The following is a 15,050-nucleotide window of genomic DNA, read 5'->3' on the forward strand; positions in this document are numbered from 1 at the left end:
GTTGTCAGCCTCACTTTTGAGCTAAATGTCCGGTTAAATCAAATCAAATCTATTGAAGGTTTTAATTGTACATTACTAAATGACAATATCACTACATACATTTGCTTATATTTTTTTTAAAACGCACATAGTCTATTTCACCATGTCAACTTGGATAGGCATTTACAGTCAGAAATGAGCGAACTAACCCAGATTAAAATCTCAGCATATTATCTCAAATATGTAGTTTATTTCAGACTTACATGATCAGAGTATTTATTTCATGGCCACAATTGGCCAGCTACAAATCTGGGTAAAGACCATTTATCTGGTAAATGTGACTTCACCTGGTTACCGTCTCTTTAGGGTTGTTTCCTGCCACCGAGTTACTTGGAATAATTACATTGTGACCGCTGCGTCTAATTAGTGTGGTTAAAGTGAGAAACCATCGTGGGACGTCTTACAAACTTTTGACTGGCAAATAAAACTGAATCCGTTCTGCCATGAGATCCACGGCGTACTTATGGAACCTTACAAGCTCAATGAATCCATAAAGACGCCTTTCAAAAACTACTCTGGCCACAGTGATTATTACGTTAGCATGTCAAGTCTTGTCCTCGTGGCCTTAAGCCTTTCTACAGTAGTACAGACACGCCAGCAATCTTTGTACATCTGTATATGTCTACCCTCGACAGCATGGATATGGTACAGTCGCTAACACAGTTCCCTATAAAGTGTGGAACAGGTTGCAGTGATCTGGCCTCACGACGGCACATATTTCTCACCACCAGACACCCGGCATGTGCATTTTTGCTGTCTATCGGCCGAGGTGACATCGAGCATCTTCAGCATATCTCTAAAGAGCATGTTGTCTCATTTCTGTATATGCAAATTCAACCTACATCACTTTCTCTATGACCTTTAACCTAACCCGGCATGACAGGGCTAGCTCCGTGCAATAACTATCGGTACTGCATATCGGTAATTACCATCCGACATGGAGTACGTTTGCACGGTATGGATCTATCGAACTGGTGACGAATAGAGCCACACCAAATTGATTAGAATCAGTGAGATTAACATATCTTACTGGAACAACAGTAGGAACAAAAAAGACTGAAACTGCAGCTACAACTATATGATTATGAATGGCTGCGCAGTCACAACGCCCTTCCATTGGGACATATGATAACTGATGTGTAAATCCATGAGACAGCCGTCATTGTGCGGTCTAGGGTTATCACAAATCAGAAACATCGTCTCACAGCAATGGGAAAAGAGCGTCTCTGCGATCATACAACAGAGGATCCCGCTACGGCAGTCACTAGTGATTTGTATTTGTACATCCGGGGTATATGAACAGTCTCCAACCCCGTCTGTATCTGATATCTCTTGGATCGGAAATGGGAGTCATGAACAAATGTCCGCGCTGCCGCAGGTACCGTAGAGATGGCGGCTGGTAATAGTCAGCGTCAAACTCCCGCCACGTCCGGTACCGGGGCAGATTAGCAACAATCCCAGAGTTCCTCACGCCAGCCGCGATCCCGTCCCAGTCCCAGAATCCCTCGCGCGCTCAGTCGTCATCCGTGTCGAAGAGCGGCTCCTTGAACAATCCCAGAGTTCCCAGCACGCAGACGATCAGGAACAGCCACAGGCAGATCCGGTCGATCACCATGGCAACGAAGCGCCACTCGTCGCTGACCTGCACGGAAAAATCAACACGCGGTTTAGAAGAGATGCATGCTGGGAAACTGTCAGTACAACAGAATTTCCACACAACAGAACCCTACGTCACTGATCCTCTGATGTATGCACATGACTAACGACGGCATTGCCGAATGTCAGTTGGAGCCTCTGTTTTAGTATCCGTACTTGTCCTTGTGACTTTCACTTCAGTCTGATGTGGATACGAATTCCCTTTATTTGTTGTATTTTCTCAATGTTTCATTGCTCTATTGCATATTTCATCATGTAAACAGTATGGTGATACCGATCCCAGTTCGTAAAATTTGCAATGCTGATGACTAAACCTTCTCGTCTAAGGTTGGACAGACTTATCTTGTACGTTATCTACTAGAGTAAAGAACTGACAACAACGACAGCCCAGACCGCAGTACAAACCTCTGAGTCGTCGTCCTGACTTTTGAAGAAGCCTGCGATGTACTTGACATGTCTGACTGCATCCTCCAGCTCGGGCGCTAGGTGGCGCCTTTCTGTCTGCTGCATGCCGGGACTGGACGTGGCGCTCCTCCCCCCGAAGCCTCGCCCCTCCGTCATCATCCCGTTCCGCTTCCTCAGCTCCATGGCGTCTTCTCTCGGCTTGTGGTACAGCGAGGTCCTGATGACGCCCTGCCTCGGCTCCTCCGGCTCCTCGGCCGGCCTCTTGATGCAGAGGATCCGCGGCAGGACCTTGATGAAGACGACCCGGATCCAGGTGGGCATGTCGTGCGTGCTGGCCGTGCGGTGGTGCACGTTCAGGATGTACACGGTCGTCACCGTGGTGAACGTCACGAAGATCATGGTGAACATCAGGTACCGGCCGATCAGCGGGATGTCCAGGGATGTGGAGGGGATGATGTCGGCGATCAGCAGCAGGAACACAGTCAGGGCCAGCAGCACGGAGATGCTGAGTGTGATCTTCTCCCCACAGTCGGACGGCAGGTAGAACACCAGCACCGACAGGGATGAGATGAGAATGCACGGGATGATCAGGTTGATGATGTAGAACAGAGGCTTCCTTCTGATAACGAAGTCATAGTGCACGTAGACCTCGTCCCCCTCCAGCGTCCTCCTGCTGGGGGACCGGATGATGTCCCACTCGCCGTTCAGCTTGAAGTCGTCCATGACGGCCTCCGCGTAGTCCAGCACGATGTCCACCTCGTCGCCGTTGTAGGTCCAGGAGCCGAACTTCATGGTGCAGTTCTGCTTGTCGAACGGGAAGTGGCGCACGTCGATGGCGCAGTTACTCTGGAAGATGGCGGGCGGGAGCCACTCCACCTTCCCGTCGTCATAGATGAGAACCTTGGTGTACAGGGCCACGTCGTACTGCCCGTCCTTACTGGGAGAAACAAAGAGGAATTAACAATTTACAATTTACAATGGCATCATTGGAAAAGGGAACTTGCTTAGTTTGAACATTTCACGGGTCAAGCCGGTGTAGACGACCGGCAGTCAGAAATGCTACTTTTGTTGGTACCATGCAGTAGACAACTTGGGATGTCCTTGTATTCATCAGCTCTGGTATATCAGGCAGTAACAAGGAATCTGAGGGGATCTAGACCAACTTTCCACAGAATCAAGGTGAATTATGACGTTTTTGTTACTGATTACTAATTTGACATAATTTGACCATTTCCAAGAAGCTAGCAAAAGTCTGTGTCGCTTACTTGTTGAAGAGGACGATGTCTGGCTTCCAGACGGATTCTGACGGGACCCTGATGACCTGGACATGGTCGTAATCCTCCTTGTTCCACATCAGTCTGTAGTCGGTCCACGTCTGAAACGGTAGCCTCAGGTCACCTCAGGACACCATACTAGATCTCTAAACACTGGGACTATGCTATAGGAGAACTACATGTTTTGTAACGTTTCAACATACAAAAGGCACCGCGCGAGGGGACATGTACCCGATCAGAGTAAAATCTGCGTCTAGGTACTAGCCGGGAGTCCAGCCTTGTTAGCTTTTGCCCGCTCCCAACGTCCGCTACCCGCATATGTTGGGCCAGGAGGAAGATTGAACTTGCACAACAAAACGACACAACATGCTAAAATCGAACAGCAGAAAGCTTTTTTGTGCGGTACCAAAATACCTCCTTTTCGTGCGTCTGATAGTGTACAGTTGATATGATATCATAGTTTTTATCACTTTTGTCTACAGACTACAATGTCTTACAGTTCTTACCTGGGCTAACCACACGTTCGTTTTCATGACTTCTTCTTTCTCATTCTGAAACATAAAACGACAGTCATGGTCAGGAGGGTTTGCAATGCCGAGACTCATCAGGTGAGCTAGCCATCACGGACATCTGACAGCCAATAGATCGATTCAAACGGTTTCGTATTCTTAACTTTCTAAAAGTCAAAGATTTCTATCTGCTGTCTACACTCACCTTGAACAGTTCCTATCTCACAGACAGCTGGCTATAGGCAGTCCTGATAATCCCATGCTCAAACCGGTTAGAACGCTACAGCTTTTAGATAAGTCTACTTGTTATCTGGGAAAACGTAACCGTTCGTACCACGCTGATGAGCTGCGAGATGATGAGGTAGAACTTGACCGTGACGATCTCCGTGGGGAACTGTGCCGGGCGGATCATGGGATTGTACCGGGAGGAGTTGAACAGTCGGGTCACCAGCCGCTCCTCCGACTCAGCACTGAGCACGCCTAAACAAACAAACAAACAAACAAGCAAACAAACAAACAAACAATGCATCATTAACGCATCAGCTCTGCACCGGGCGGATCATGGGGTTGTACCGGGAGGAGTTGAACAGTCGGGTCACCAGCCGCTCCTCCGACTCAGCACTGAGCACGCCTAAACAAACAAACAAACAAACAATGCATCATTAACGCATCAACTCTGCACCGGGCGGATCATGGGGTTGTACCGGGAGGAGTTGAACAGGCGGGTCACCAGCCGTTCCTCCGACTCAGCACTGAGCACGCCTAAACAAACAAACAAACAAACAAACAAACAAACAAACAAACAAACAATGCATCATTAACGCATCAACTCTGCACCGGGCGGATCATGGGATTGTACCGGGAGGAGTTGAACAGGCGGGTCACCAGCCGTTCCTCCGACTCAGCACTGAGCACGCCTAAACAAACAAACAAACAAACAAACAAACAAACAAACAATGCATCATTAACGCATCAACTCTGCACCAGGCGGATCATGGGGTTGTACCGGGAGGAGTTGAACAGGCGGGTCACCAGCCGCTCCTCCGACTCAGCACTGAGCACACCTAAACAAGCAAACAAACAAACAAGCAAACAAACAAACAAACAATGCATCATTAACGCATCAGCTCTGCACCGGGCGGATCATGGGGTTGTACCGGGAGGAGTTGAACAGTCGGGTCACCAGCCGCTCCTCCGACTCAGCACTGAGCACGCCTAAACAAACAAACAGACAAACAAACAAACAAACAAACAATGCATCATTAACGCATCAACTCTGCACCAGGCGGATCATGGGGTTGTACCGGGAGGAGTTGAACAGTCGGGTCACAAGCCGCTCCTCCGACTCAGCACTGAGCACGCCTAAACAAGCAAACAAACAAACAAACAAACAATGCATCATTAACGCATCAACTCTGCACCGGGCGGATCATGGGGTTGCACCGGGAGGAGTTGAACAGTCGGGTCACCAGCCGCCCCTCCGACTCAGCACTGAACACGCCTAAACAAACAAAGAAACAAACAAACAAACAAACAATGCATCATTAACGCATCAACTCTGCACCAGGCGGATCATGGGGTTGTACCGGGAGGAGTTGAACAGTCGGGTCACCAGCCGCTCCTCCGACTCAGCACTGAGCACGCCTAAACAAGCAAACAAACAAACAAACAAACAAACAATGCATCATTAACGCATCAACTCTGCACCAGGCGGATCATGGGGTTGTACCGGGAGGAGTTGAACAGTCTGGTCACGAGCCGCTCCTCCGACTCAGCGCTGAGCACGCCTAAACAAACAAACAAACAAACAAACAAACAAACAATGCATCATTAACGCATCAACTCTGCACCAGGCGGATCATGGGGTTGTACCGGGAGGAGTTGAACAGTCGGGTCACCAGCCGCTCCTCCGACTCAGCACTGAGCACGCCTAAACAAGCAAACAAACAAACAAACAAACAAACAATGCATCATTAACGCATCAACTCTGCACCAGGCGGATCATGGGGTTGTACCGGGAGGAGTTGAACAGTCGGGTCACGAGCCGCTCCTCCGACTCAGCGCTGAGCACGCCTAAACAAACAAACAAACAAACAAACAAACAAACAAACAATGCATCATTAACGCAACAACTCTGCACCAGGCGGATCATGGGGTTGTACCGGGAGGAGTTGAACAGTCGGGTCACGAGCCGCTCCTCCGACTCAGCACTGAGCACGCCTAAACAAACAAACAAACAAACAAACAAACAATGCATCATTAACGCATCAACTCTGCACCAGGCGGATCATGGGGTTGTACCGGGAGGAGTTGAACAGTCGGGTCACGAGCCGCTCCTCCGACTCAGCACTGAGCACGCCTAAGCAAACAAACAAACAAACAAACAAACAAACAAACAAACAATGCATCATTAACGCATCAACTCTGCACCGGGCGGATCATGGGGTTGTACCGGGAGGAGTTGAACAGTCGGGTCACGAGCCGCTCCTCCGACTCAGCGCTGAACACACCTAAACAAGCAAACAAACAAACAAACAAACAAACAAACAATGCACCATTAACGCATCAACTCTGCACCGGGCGGATCATGGGGTTGTACCGGGAGGAGTTGAACAGTCGGGTCACGAGCCGCTCCTCCGACTCAGCGCTGAACACACCTAAACAAGCAAACAAACAAACAAACAAACAAACAATGCATCATTAACGCATCAACTCTGAACCAGGCGGATCATGGGGTTGTACCGGGAGGAGTTGAACAGTCGGGTCACGAGCCGCTCCTCCGACTCAGCGCTGAACACACCTAAACAAGCAAACAAACAAACAAACAAACAAACAAACAATGCACCATTAACGCATCAACTCTGCACCGGGCGGATCATGGGGTTGTACCGGGAGGAGTTGAACAGTCGGGTCACGAGCCGCTCCTCCGACTCAGCACTGAGCACGCCTAAACAAACAAACAGACAAACAAACAAACAAACAAACAAACAATGCATCATTAACGCATCAACTCTGCACCGGGCGGATCATGGGGTTGTACCGGGAGGAGTTGAACAGGCGGGTCACCAGCCGTTCCTCCGACTCAGCACTGAGCACGCCTAAACAAACAAGCAAACAAACAAACAAACAAACAATGCATCATTAACGCATCAACTCTGCACCAGGCGGATCATGGGGTTGTACCGGGAGGAGTTGAACAGTCGGGTCACGAGCCGCTCCTCCGACTCAGCGCTGAGCACGCCTAAACAAACAAACAAACAAACAAACAAACAATGCATCATTAACGCATCAACTCTGCGCCGGGCGGATCATGGGGTTGTACCGGGAGGAGTTGAACAGGCGGGTCACCAGCCGTTCCTCCGACTCAGCACTGAGCACGCCTAAACAAACAAGCAAACAAACAAACAAACAAACAATGCATCATTAACGCATCAACTCTGCACCAGGCGGATCATGGGGTTGTACCGGGAGGAGTTGAACAGTCGGGTCACGAGCCGCTCCTCCGACTCAGCGCTGAGCACGCCTAAACAAACAAACAAACAAACAAACAAACAATGCATCATTAACGCATCAACTCTGCGCCGGGCGGATCATGGGGTTGTACCGGGAGGAGTTGAACAGACGGGTCACGAGCCGCTCCTCCGACTCAGCGCTGAGCACGCCTAAACAAACAAACAAACAAACAAACAAACAATGCATCATTAACGCATCAACTCTGCGCCGGGCGGATCATGGGGTTGTACCGGGAGGAGTTGAACAGTCGGGTCACGAGCCGCTCCTCCGACTCAGCACTGAGCACGCCTAAGCAAACAAACAAACAAACAAACAAACAAACAAACAAACAATGCATCATTAACGCATCAACTCTGCACCGGGCGGATCATGGGGTTGTACCGGGAGGAGTTGAACAGTCGGGTCACGAGCCGCTCCTCCGACTCAGCGCTGAACACACCTAAACAAGCAAACAAACAAACAAACAAACAAACAAACAATGCACCATTAACGCATCAACTCTGCACCGGGCGGATCATGGGGTTGTACCGGGAGGAGTTGAACAGTCGGGTCACGAGCCGCTCCTCCGACTCAGCGCTGAACACACCTAAACAAGCAAACAAACAAACAAACAAACAAACAATGCATCATTAACGCATCAACTCTGAACCAGGCGGATCATGGGGTTGTACCGGGAGGAGTTGAACAGTCGGGTCACGAGCCGCTCCTCCGACTCAGCGCTGAACACACCTAAACAAGCAAACAAACAAACAAACAAACAAACAAACAATGCACCATTAACGCATCAACTCTGCACCGGGCGGATCATGGGGTTGTACCGGGAGGAGTTGAACAGTCGGGTCACGAGCCGCTCCTCCGACTCAGCACTGAGCACGCCTAAACAAACAAACAGACAAACAAACAAACAAACAAACAAACAATGCATCATTAACGCATCAACTCTGCACCGGGCGGATCATGGGGTTGTACCGGGAGGAGTTGAACAGGCGGGTCACCAGCCGTTCCTCCGACTCAGCACTGAGCACGCCTAAACAAACAAGCAAACAAACAAACAAACAAACAATGCATCATTAACGCATCAACTCTGCACCGGGCGGATCATGGGGTTGTACCGGGAGGAGTTGAACAGTCGGGTCACGAGCCGCTCCTCCGACTCAGCGCTGAACACACCTAAACAAGCAAACAAACAAACAAACAAACAAACAATGCATCATTAACGCATCAACTCTGCACCAGGCGGATCATGGGGTTGTACCGGGAGGAGTTGAACAGTCGGGTCACGAGCCGCTCCTCCGACTCAGCACTGAGCACGCCTAAACAAACAAACAGACAAACAAACAAACAAACAAACAAACAATGCATCATTAACGCATCAACTCTGCACCGGGCGGATCATGGGGTTGTACCGGGAGGAGTTGAACAGGCGGGTCACCAGCCGTTCCTCCGACTCAGCACTGAGCACGCCTAAACAAACAAGCAAACAAACAAACAAACAATGCATCATTAACGCATCAACTCTGCACCGGGCGGATCATGGGGTTGTACCGGGAGGAGTTGAACAGGCGGGTCACCAGCCGTTCCTCCGACTCAGCACTGAGCACGCCTAAACAAACAAGCAAACAAACAAACAAACAATGCATCATTAACGCATCAACTCTGCACCGGGCGGATCATGGGGTTGTACCGGGAGGAATTAAACAGTCGGGTCACCAGCCGCTCCTCCGACTCAGCACTGAGCACGCCTAAACAAACAAACAAACAAACAATGCATCATTAACGCATCAACTCTGCACCGGGCGGATCATGGGGTTGTACCGGGAGGAGTTGAACAGGCGGGTCACCAGCCGTTCCTCCGACTCAGCACTGAGCACGCCTAAACAAACAAACAAACAAACAAACAAACAAACAAACAAACAATGCATCATTAACGCATCAACTCTGCACCGGGCGGATCATGGGATTGTACCGGGAGGAGTTGAACAGGCGGGTCACCAGCCGTTCCTCCGACTCAGCACTGAGCACGCCTAAACAAACAAACAAACAAACAAACAAACAAACAATGCATCATTAACGCATCAACTCTGCACCAGGCGGATCATGGGGTTGTACCGGGAGGAGTTGAACAGGCGGGTCACCAGCCGCTCCTCCGACTCAGCACTGAGCACACCTAAACAAGCAAACAAACAAACAAGCAAACAAACAAACAAACAATGCATCATTAACGCATCAACTCTGCACCGGGCGGATCATGGGGTTGTACCGGGAGGAATTAAACAGTCGGGTCACCAGCCGCTCCTCCGACTCAGCGCTGAGCACGCCTAAACAAACAAACAAACAAACAATGCATCATTAACGCATCAACTCTGCACCAGGCGGATCATGGGGTTGTACCGGGAGGAGTTGAACAGACGGGTCACCAGCCGCTCCTCCGACTCAGCACTGAGCACACCTAAACAAGCAAACAAACAAACAATGCATCATTAACGCATCAACTCTGCACCGGGCGGATCATGGGGTTGTACCGGGAGGAGTTGAACAGACGGGTCACCAGCCGCTCCTCCGACTCAGCACTGAGCACGCCTAAACAAACAAACAAACAAACAATGCATCATTAACGCATCAACTCTGCACCAGGCGGATCATGGGGTTGTACCGGGAGGAGTTGAACAGACGGGTCACCAGCCGCTCCTCCGACTCAGCGCTGAGCACGCCTAAACAAACAAACAAACAAACAATGCATCATTAACGCATCAACTCTGCACCAGGCGGATCATGGGGTTGTACCGGGAGGAGTTGAACAGACGGGTCACCAGCCGCTCCTCCGACTCAGCACTGAGCACGCCTAAACAAACAAACAAACAAACAAACAAACAATGCATCATTAACGCATCAACTCTGCACCAGGCGGATCATGGGATTGTACCGGGAGGAGTTGAACAGGCGGGTCACCAGCCGCTCCTCCGACTCAGCGCTGAGCACGCCTAAACAAACAAACAAACAAACAAACAAACAAACAAACAAACAAACAAACAATGCATCATTAACGCATCAACTCTGCACCGGGCGGATCATGGGGTTGTACCGGGAGGAGTTGAACAGTCACGAGCCGCTCCTCCGACTCAGCGCTGAGCACGCCTAAACAAACAAACAAACAAACAAACAAACAAACAAACAATGCATCATTAACGCATCAACTCTGCACCAGGCGGATCATGGGGTTGTACCGGGAGGAGTTGAACAGTCACGAGCCGCTCCTCCGACTCAGCGCTGAACACGCCTAAACAAACAGCAACATGAGCGAGGCATCAACACAAGAACAACAACAGCAACTGGAACGACTACCCTTAAGATTCATACATGAATAGACGTTTAAAACGAACGCACACCGCAGGAAGTTTTCTGGGAAGTTTCTCCTTCAGCGGTGCGTTGTTGTTTTTTTGCAGAAACGTTTCACATTCAGCAGTGCAGAAAGGTTTCTCCTTCAGTAGTGTGGTATCCTGACAGCATAGATAATCACCAGTCTCTCCGGCCCACAGTGCTGACTTAGCGTCCATTAGCTGATAGGACGAGACGTCATCCCCAGCCCGCCTTGCGGGAATCTATAATCAAGTTTCCTTATCGCTTCTGGTGTCTGGCTCCACTTACCGGGGTGGTCAGGAAGGGTTGTAATAATCACTTATCTCGGCTTCAATCAAGGAAACAACTCTAACTTTACTCACGGACAGAGCAATGCTAAACATTAAGTTCTGCAGTATTCACTGCCACCAAACGAACGACATGTACATCGCCCTTTTTGAGGACTCCGTACAGTTTGCATAAGGGTTGAAGCAGCATGTCAAACTATTGGACAGTATCTCAATAAATCAAAAACTGCATCATTTCATCTAAATCCCACAACAATATAGACCAGCTCTGTGCGCCGACCAGTCTGGAATGGAAAGGATTGCTGACTTAGATATCTTGGGGTTACGCGGGTACGGGGCACGATGTACCAAATGACTGGATATGATTTTCAAAACGGGCAAACGGCTTCATTTGCAGATCAATTAATGGTTCGTGGCCAAAAACCTACTGTTTGACCAATGTTCCTCAGAGTGACTGACGAGTAGTGGATACTACTTGAAACGTCTGACTGTTTCCAAAATCAGTTGCTGAGTTACTGTTATTTGGCATATCTTATTACCTGACTGTCGAACCTTCATCGACGAAGCACGATATGATTCCCGAAGTGTACAAACCAGTCTGGCGAGGGGTGCGGATCGGGGTTAATGTTTGTAAATATTTGTGTATCTATGTTCGAATCTTATTTTTACCTTTTTTTTTCTAGGCTGGTTACTGAATTTCGTTACTGTCTGGATCCAGCCACACGATAAGACAGGCCTTCATAACGTACATGTGATACTTGCCGTTCTGAAATCGGTGTACATTTTGTCAATGTAGCCGGTTAAATAAGGCAGTTTTTTACGATTTCTTCATCTTAATTCACTGTACTTCGCATCTACAGTTGTAAAATATGACCGATTTACGGCGGATATTTGAACGGTAAAATGAACGGCCTGAATCCGACTGTAGTTACAGTCTCGGGACCCCGGCTTTGTTAGTGATATAGCCTGCATTATATATGAGGAGATTTCCCGCCGGTTTCTCGTGACGCCCGGAGACGTTCACTGTTAGCCACACGTTAAACTCCGGGGTCAGGACTTACTCTGCACATCCATCACTAAGCAGATCCGTAATTACCTACAATAAACCGGACTTCGCTGGGCGGCCGCCTGGCAGCTCATCAACTCCAATGGACCAGCAAATTCAATTTCCTGCTATACAAAATCCATATCGGGGATCTTGTGTCATTATTCCCCGATCGGGAGCGCTCGGCGCAGCTGTCGCGCCCTCCCTGTCGTGAGGGGGGAGGGGGGGGAGGGGGGATCCTCGGTGTGCCGATAATGATGTTGGTCAATATTGCACACTTCGCCAATCATCAGGGACAGGAGAAACGAGGGTGTCAATCATCAGGGAGGAGGGTGTCAATCATCAGGGAGGAGGGTGTCAATCATCAGGGAGGAGGGTGTGGTCAAACAACCCTCTGGCATTTGGAACGACAGAGGCAGACACAGCCGATGTTGTAGTGATGCACAAGTTTGGACATGGGATCCAAGTAGTGATGCACAAGTTTGGACATGGGATCCAAGTAGTGATGCACAAGTTTGGACATGGGATCTAAGTAGTGATGCACAAGTTTGGACATGGGATCTAAGTAGTGATGCGCAAGTTTGGACATGGGATCTAAGTAGTGATGCACAAGTTTGGACATGGGATCTAAGTAGTGATGCACAAGTTTGGACATGGGATCTAAGTAGTGATGCACAAGTTTGGACATGGGATCTAAGTAGTGATGCACAAGTTTGGACATGGGATCTAAGTAGTGATGCACAAGTTTGGACATGGGATCTAAGGGGTGGGGTTCGATAAGGATGCCAGTTGTGACAACAGAAACGATACTGACCACGACCAAGGGACCACGTCTAGCGATGTACGTTAAGCAAGGACAACAACAACAAAATGGCGATTGCAACATGCCGGTTTAGACATGAGGACTAACGCTAAAATGCCACCCGTTCGGACATATACATGAGGACTGACGTTAAACATAACGTGAAGGCGAATTAATCAATAAGCAGTTAACGTTAATCTATGATGAAATAGAAACTGTTCCCTGCACCGAGATGACTGTACCGAACTACATCATCACATATTACTTATTTTTATTAGTCAGTATTATACCGTGTATACATGTTTCATTGTGAAACTTTGAAAAAATCCATTTCACTCTTTTACTTCAATAGATAACATTCGAACTATAAAAAAAAGGCGTTTAACACGCGGAGATTCATGTAGATATTTCCCCATCCGTACAGCTCACTTTTTTTTCTCCCTTCTTTCATTTGGTTGATCTTTCTCGAAAAGATGATACAAACATGTATGTATCGTCTGAAAATTCAAGACAAGACTTAAGTACTCAAGTGGATATCAGAATAGATTAAGTATCAAAAGTGCTTTGCTTTCAGTCAGGAGCCAAGCGTAACAGTCATTCATGGGCACGCCTTGTAGTGTTCCAAGCCCCCCTATACAACATGGCGGGTGGTTCATAACTATACTAGTATCATTCTCTAACTTCCATCGCCAGTAGGCCTCTAGGGACGAGGATTCAGACCGGGTAGGATTACAAACGGGGGCTGGGACCAGGATTTGTACATCGTTAGTGATGCGCCGCGCGTTTTAGAGGCGAAGCCGAGATCCTCACAATCCCCCCTCATTACAGAAGGAGCGGAGTATTCATCCCGCAACATCGGTGCAATGAAATCCGGGTACTTGTTGTGGCTAATTCATCATGCACGGGTTAACATGCCACCCTGCCGGATTTGGGGGTTGTCAAAATTGGTACATTCCAACTAACTTTTGATGGATGATACAGAGTTGACTGACGTCTGGACGGATGTACGAATACGGACAGAGCCTCTGTTTTCCCAATCCTGCATGGGCGAGTCGGGGTGGCTGGGGTCTGTTTTCCCCATCCTGGGAGAGTCGGGGTGGCTGGGCTCTGCTTTCCCCATCCTGCATGGGTGAGTTGGGGTGGCTGGGGTCTGCTTTCCCCATCGAGTCAGGGTGGCTGGGGTCTTTTATAGTCGGTATATATAACCGTCCTTCGGCGTCAACACACCCGGTCCAGCTTTGCGGGCACGCGGCGCGGCAGCAGCTCGTTATATCACACTGAAGGGCTAATCTTTGCCCGTCTAGCTAAGCGTTGCTTTAAGTTTTGTTTTCCTCCCTGTAAGAACAGGGGAAACCAGGAACAGTCGGCACGTCCTGACATGGGCGCCGCGGCCCAGCTGGCAGATAACCGATAGCTCCGAGCCGAGATGCACTTGTAAGGAAGTCACGGCTGGTCGCGCGTAATCCGCCCATTTGTCTCTGTCCATCAGAGTCAATACTTCAGGATAACTTATCCTCCATGGCAGGCTGACTCGTTCCCCATGGCAGGCTGACTCTTCCTCCATCTGATTAGTCATGTGCGCGTTTCTTTCGGTCGGAGGCGCTGTCTGGTATCCCTGTGCTGCCATCAGGAGGCGCGTCACGCTTCGTGTCTAAGATAGACGTCATTCAGACCCAGCGTTATCTTCATAATTCCTCCCTACAAAACCCTAAAATCCCTAATATCTTCTCTGTGAGTAAAGATTGTCTCTTCTCGACATGGTCCCACAAACAGGACGACGTAAAACTTTTCCCGGATATGGGGCTTTACCGGATTTAGGGCTTTCTCGAAAATTGGGCTCAGTTGGGGACATATCTACGTATACATGCAGCATATCCAAACAAAAGGTTATATGAATAGGTCTACATCAAATTGATTGATTGATTGATTGATTGATTGATTGGTGACACTTCCAGGAATATGCCTACATCAAACTTTCCAGTTTACACATTTCTAGGAAGAAGGTCTCCATAGGAATCCAAGACTCCTCACGAAAACACAACTCTACGAACAGCTCAACACCAGACACAGTTGTAGAACAGGACCAAGTAAACACGGAGCATTTGAGGTACATATCTGATCGCGGAGGTATTGTAGAATATTGGTTTCCGCCATGAAGGACAA

General features: G+C 48.8%; 1 protein-coding gene across 1 annotated transcript; it reads right to left on the reverse strand.

Annotated features, from left to right (window-relative positions):
- Nucleotides 1–38: 38 nt before the first annotated feature.
- LOC136427108 (neuronal acetylcholine receptor subunit beta-2-like) lies at nucleotides 39–4,360 on the reverse strand. The gene is made up of 5 exons (XM_066415825.1): nucleotides 4,218–4,360; nucleotides 3,881–3,925; nucleotides 3,366–3,475; nucleotides 2,101–3,037; nucleotides 39–1,681 (listed from the first exon to the last, which is right to left on the reverse strand). Exons 1-5 carry the CDS (start codon nucleotides 4,293–4,295, stop codon nucleotides 1,553–1,555), a joined length of 1,299 nt encoding a protein of 432 aa, XP_066271922.1. The 5' UTR covers nucleotides 4,296–4,360; the 3' UTR covers nucleotides 39–1,552.
- Between the last annotated feature and the right edge of the window lie 10,690 nt (nucleotides 4,361–15,050).

The sequence above is a fragment of the Branchiostoma lanceolatum genome, chromosome 2 (genome assembly GCF_035083965.1).
Source record: "Branchiostoma lanceolatum isolate klBraLanc5 chromosome 2, klBraLanc5.hap2, whole genome shotgun sequence".
In the NCBI taxonomy this organism is placed as follows: domain Eukaryota; kingdom Metazoa; phylum Chordata; class Leptocardii; order Amphioxiformes; family Branchiostomatidae; genus Branchiostoma; species Branchiostoma lanceolatum.